The sequence below is a fragment of the Ranitomeya imitator genome, chromosome 5, assembly GCF_032444005.1.
Source record: "Ranitomeya imitator isolate aRanImi1 chromosome 5, aRanImi1.pri, whole genome shotgun sequence".
In the NCBI taxonomy this organism is placed as follows: domain Eukaryota; kingdom Metazoa; phylum Chordata; class Amphibia; order Anura; family Dendrobatidae; genus Ranitomeya; species Ranitomeya imitator.
In genome coordinates this window covers 449,905,538-449,911,741 of record NC_091286.1, presented here as the reverse complement: position 1 = coordinate 449,911,741, position 6,204 = coordinate 449,905,538, and the positions used below count along the sequence as shown (strand labels likewise).

The following is a 6,204-nucleotide window of genomic DNA, read 5'->3' as shown; positions in this document are numbered from 1 at the left end:
CGTCCCGGCAGAGATGGTGCTCAGGAGGCTTCTGTTCTCCTTACTCAACAACCCCCAGCTGATAGAGAAACTCTCCGAGTCCCGGCCGATCCGCAGAGCCGCGCAGATCACCGCGTTCGCTGTCACAAAGGCGCAGCTGACCGGGAAGGACGCAGCACAGCGCATGCTCCGCTCCCACACGGTGCAGCAGCTGAAGCAGGAAGCGTCCGCGTCTCCCCGGGACCTGGGGGAATTGGGGCGCAAGATGTCGAGGATCCGGGACACGTTTGTGAGAGAGCTGAAGACTGGCATGGCGGAAGCTAAGGGGCGAATGAAGAAGCCAAGCGGCAAGTGAAGCTGTGCGGAGACTGGTGGCCTGTGCCGGCCGTGCCCCCCCACTAATGGTACCGGCCGTGCCCCCCCCCCCCCCCACTAATGGTACCGGCCGTGCCCCCCCACTAATGGTACCGGCCGTGCCCCCCCCCCCCCACTAATGGTACCGGCCGTGCCCCCCACTAATGGTACCGGCCGTGCCCCCCCCCCCGCTATTGGTACCAGCCGTGCCCCTCCCCCACTAATGGTACCTGCCGTGCCCCCCCCACTAATGGTACCGGCCGTGCCCCCCCACTAATGGTACCTGCCGTGCCCCCCCCCCCACTAATGGTACCGGCTGTGTCCCCCACTAATGGTACCCCAAAATATCCCCATACAGTCTGGTGCCCCCTAGTGGCTAAGCAGCGGGTCGCAGCCTGCAGGAATGAGAATCTACTGAAATTGTACATAAAATAAAATTTTCTGCCGTTTTATATATTCGCTGCTGTTTTCTACCAGGAAAAACCACAACGTGTTTATAATGAAGGTTTCCAGGACGATCGGCCCAGAATGCGCCGTGTGAATCTCTGGTGTTGGACTAAGGGGCCTCGGCCCACCCTAATGTTACCTGGAGATACTTTGTCATTTTGTAGAATGAAGTAATCTTTCTTATGTATTGGGAAGAACCGCACCTATTCTCTTTACCTTTTGATGTAGCAATTTGGGAATTATCCTACAGCACATATTTACTGAATGTTTTTCATGGTAGGCATTGGAGCTTGGGGGGGGTGTATTGTAAATCAAGTTACTTTTTTGTCTCATTAGAGGACACGATGCTGGAATCATTTGCTGCCTGGAAATACCGTTCTCACTGCCACCAGTAGAGGCTTTCTAACTAGTGATGAGCAAATATACTCGTTACTCCAGATTTCCTGAGTACGCCCGGGTGTCCTCCGAGTATTTGTTAGTGCTCGGAGATTTCGGTTTTCTTTCCGCAGCTGAATGATTTACATCTGTTAGCCAGCATAAGTACATGTGGGGGTTGCCTGGTTGCTAGGGAATCCCCACATGTACTTAGCCTGGCTAACAGATGTAAATCATTCAGCTGCGGCGATGAAAACGAAATCTCTGAGCACTAAAAAATACTCGGAGGTCACCCAAGTATGCTCGGGAAATCTGGAGCAACGAGTATATTCGCTCATCACTATTTCTAACCTCTTCATGGTGATGTGGGCGACATCACTAACTCTGCTGCAGTGCGCATATTATCCTTAGTGCCAATCAAATATCAAGCAGCATACATAATATTCTCTAGCAAGACGAGCACACATACCGTAGTGTTGCATACTATGCCTCATCAGCAGCGCCAAACAAATGCCACAGAGAAGCTCAGCAATACTGCCCCAGGGATTTGCTGACTGCTTGCAATTCTTTGTCTGTAGGAACGTGGAAGTACAGAGACTTCAAGAGACCTGGAAAAGATTGGCCTGAGAGTGAAGTGGGATCAGTATTATTTCTTTCATAGTGCTGCGCTCAGCTGGTTTTCAGCACTCCCATAAGAATGAATGTAGTGGCAGTGCACATGATCAACCACCACTCCACTCAAGAAGGGCATTTCTATTTCTCAAGATCACTGAGAGTCCAAGTGCTCTGATCCCCAGCGATTGGGAAGTTGTGACCTCTCTAATGGAGAATACCGTGAGCGCTTATTTTTAAATATTATTGTATCTTGTGAACAGTCCCTTGATCCCTCACAGTGTTTTCCATGGTTGTCATTACCTTCACTTACTGTGGTTATTGGAGTAGTGTCCTCAAAGATCTTCTTTTATTGTACAGGACCTAGGCCGTATGATGATGTTAGAAACGTCCTGGAACCATTTTTAGTTAATCCAATAATTGTGAAACGTATTCCAGTCCCAAATCTCCCACTCCATCAGCTCCCACAGAGTGTAGTCTGAAATTTTGGTCCAAATGTTGTTACTAGGAATGAGTAGACCCATGGAAGTTCGAGTTCTGGTACCTGACCCAAATTTTACTCCCAATGTTCAGTTTGGATGACAGAACTGAAGCTGAACTTGAACCTGGTCCTGCATGTCATCGTAAACAATAAGAACCCGAACTTTGGAGCTTGAAAACTTTGTGTGTATTTTTCGATCTCCTCCTGGACTTCCCATTGTACTATGAACATAAACACGGACTTCCGGGAGAAGTTCGGATTAGCTCATCTCTAGTGCTAATGTTTTGGCAGAACATGCAACTTTTTACTTTAAAAAGTTTCAAAACAGATTAAAGACTAAAATAAAGAGCACCATTTATTTTGTGCAATATTAATAAACCATGTGCTTAATTTTGAAGAATTGTGCACAAAAACAGCTCAACAAATATCTTTATTAAAAAAAAATATTGACTTAAAAAAATGCAAATTATGAATCCGTTGCAAGGACTCCACAAGACCTCTGAAGGTGTCCTTATATTTGTTTGGTTAGTATGTGTCTAAATCCAGTTTAATTGTATAGGAAATTGTTGCAAACTGCAAAGAAACTCATACTAATACATATCTATATACAAAAAGTGAAACTCGTTTATAGTGTCATTACAAACAGAGTGATCTATTTCAAGTGTTTATTTCTGTTCATGTTGATGATTATGGTATACAGCCAATGTAAACCCAAAAGACATTATCTCAGTAAACTATAATAATTAACAAAAAACACCTGCAAAGGCTTCTTAAGCATTTAAAAAGGTCCCTTAGTCTGTTTAACCCTTGTCAGGCTGCATAATTTTACAACCTTAACAGGCTGCATAGGTACAATTGTACCTTCACATATACCTCCACTGTGGGAAGACTTTACTTGGTTTCAGAAACTAAAGTTCATTCAGCTACAAATGTTATGCTGATATCTATTGTTCAGTGTTGTTACTGGTCACTTATGTTGCTGTCAATTAAGTTAATTCAAACTGGGAGTGGCTTCTACTTGTCTTCCTGCCTCCCTCCTCTCATTAGCCATTTTGCTGTTCATCTCATTGCTGTGAGCACACATTTCTAGGCTTGTGAAGTCTTCAATTTCTTGGAAACGAAGGTAGGAAAGTCTCACAGCATCTAACAGCCAGTTATACCTTTATTCTCATTATGTGGGGACAGAACAGTCAAATTGTCTTTCAGCCTGGACTTGGCTTACATATATTTTGTATGAAACTTATCATTATAGGTATAATTTTTATACGAAAAATGGATAATAATTAGTATCTACATATTGTTTTACGATGTTTTATTTATATTCAGCACAAAATACGAAGCCAAAATTCATCTAGCAAGTCATCATGAGTGATAGTAATGCTGGATCTAGTTTCCGCCATAATCCAAGAAAACGTGTTTGCAGGTTAGTATAATTTTGTGAAAAGCCAATAATGTAGTATTTCGGAAAATTATTTATTTTACATTTTTTCATATTTACAGATTTACGTCTGACGAAATAATGCGAATGCTAGAAGAATCTGATTCTGAGCATGAGGATGAACCATATGTTCCATCTGATGATGAAAACTATGTACCACAAGTGGATGTTACTGAAGAAGATTCAGACATTGAACAAGAAACGGTCATAGAGCATGAAAATGAATACGAATCAGACGAAAGTGTTGAGGATGATTCTGTGCCTCAAAGTGCAGGCGACATTTGGACTGCTAAGGATGAAACTCAATGGTGCAGTAATCCACTGCCAAATGCACAAACAAAATCTCGTAATGTCCTACGACAAAGAGGTGGCCCTGCAGCAATCAGCAACCTATATACAGCAAAAGAGCTATTCAAGTCCATCATGACTCCCGAGATGTGTGACATCATATTACGGGAAACGAATCGAAAGGCCAAGAGAGTTTGTGATGCTTACAACAACGAACTGGTACAACGTTTTCCTGATTCTTCCAAACGGCCACCACAAAAAACATTCAAGCAATTTACTGAAACTGAACTTCATGCATTTTTGGGCATACTGATTGCTGCTGGTGTGCACAGAGCCAACAAAGAGAATCTGGAGGAAATGTGGAATGTTGCTGCTCTGCCTCTTATACGTGCAGCCATGTCTCGTGACCGCTTCAAGATGATACTCAGATTTATCAGGTTTGACAACGAAAATACACGTGCAGAACGTGTGCAAACAGATAAAGCTGCACCAATACGGGACATCTGGACAATGCTGAACAGTAATCTGGAGAGAGCCTACAAGCCATATCATTGTATCACCGTCGACGAGCAATTATTTCCATTTAGAGGTCATACTAAATTTACCCAGTATATACCTTCAAAACCAGCTAAATATGGCATAAAGATTTTCTGGGCTTGTGACTCATCAAATGCCTACCCTTTACAAGGTCAGCTCTACACTGGGAAACCAACTGATGGTCCTCGACAAGTGAACATTGGAGAACGAACAGTATTGGACCTAGTGAGCTCGTATAAAGGCTATGGAAGAAATGTCACCACCGATAACTTCTTTACAACCATGGAACTAGCTAAGGTATTGAACTCCTGGAACATGACACTAGTTGGTACAGTGAGAAAAAACAAAAGGTTCCTACCTAACAACATGCAGCCTGCCAAAGAAAGGCCTGTATACTCGACAAATTTTGCCTACAATCATGATGCAACAGTCTGTTCATATGTACCAAAGAAGAACAAATCAGTCGTGCTTCTATCATCTATGCACATGACGGGAGAAGTTGAAGAGACACTAGCAGCCAAGCCAGAGATAATAAAATACTACAACATAACAAAAGGTGGCGTTGATGTTATGGATAAAATGTTGGGAGAGTACACTGTGAAACGACGAACATCACGTTGGACTTTGGCATTTTTCTACAATATGATTGATGTCAGTGGGTTAGCATCCTACATCATCTACAGAGAACACAATCCAAGCTTCAGGGCAAAGGATCAACGAAGAAAGTTCCTGAAAGATCTCGCAAATCAGCTGTGTATGATTGCAATTGAAGATCGTAGTACAAACAAAATGATAATGAGAAACCATTTTCTTCGAGGTGCAGTAGAAATGGTGCTTGGACGATGCATTGTGGTAGCATCGCAGCCAGCAGCTGGCCCCAAAATACCTCATGGTAGTCGTGGACCCTCCCCTGTTGTTGGTAGTTGCTATGTCTGCAGAGACCTGAGGCGAAAACAACGCAAGACTAGAAAGTCTTGTGTGGTTTGTGTGAAACCCATTTGCGATGAACACTCTGTAGCAAAGCCAACATGCATTACTTGCAAAGAAAATCAATAAAAAAAAGTTTCTTACATTTTCTTTTATAATGTAAATGAACAGTTTTTTACTTGTTTATAATAGTTAAATAGCATTATCATTAAAAAAAAATTTATGCTTTTTCCCTTGCATTATCTTCATTCAAAATATATGAGGTACATTTGTACCTATGCAGCTTGTTATGGATGCAAAAAGATCTCGACCCCTTATCTCGGAAGCGGGTGGAGATATTTTATTGAAATTTGGCCAATATATTCTGGACCAAAAATGTAGAGATGTCACGAAATTTCAGCCCTCTACGTCTTTTCAAAAAAAAGTTATTGCAATTTTAAAACGGAATAGTTACAATTGTACCTATTCAGCCGGATAAGGGTTAAGTAGGCTCCACAATCATGGGGAAGATTGCTAACTTGACAGATGTCTACAAGGCAGTGATTGACACACTCCACATGGAGGGAAAGCCACAAAAGGTAACTGCTAAAGAAGCCGGCTGTTAGTGCTGTATCCAAGCATATTAATGGAAAGTTGAGTGGAAGGAAAAAGTGTGGTAGAAAAAGGTGCACAGGCACCCTGGAGAACCGCAGACTTGAAAGGATTGTTAAAAGGCCTTTCAAAAATTTGGGGGAGATTCATCAGGAGTGGCCTGCTGCTGGAGTCA

General features: G+C 42.7%; 1 protein-coding gene across 1 annotated transcript; it reads left to right on the top strand.

The window, feature by feature from the left end:
* The first annotated feature begins 13 nt into the window (after positions 1–13).
* Positions 14–448, top strand: LOC138638153 (protein NCBP2AS2-like). Its single transcript, XM_069727224.1, has one exon. It carries the CDS (start codon positions 14–16, stop codon positions 332–334), a length of 321 nt encoding a protein of 106 aa, XP_069583325.1. The 3' UTR covers positions 335–448.
* The last annotated feature ends 5,756 nt before the right edge of the window (positions 449–6,204 follow it).

What these genes read in the sequence shown, in the direction of transcription:
- LOC138638153 (XM_069727224.1), top strand. Translation starts at nt 14, where the DNA reads ATGGTGCTCAGGAGGCTTCTGTTCTCCTTACTCAACAACCCCCAGCTG.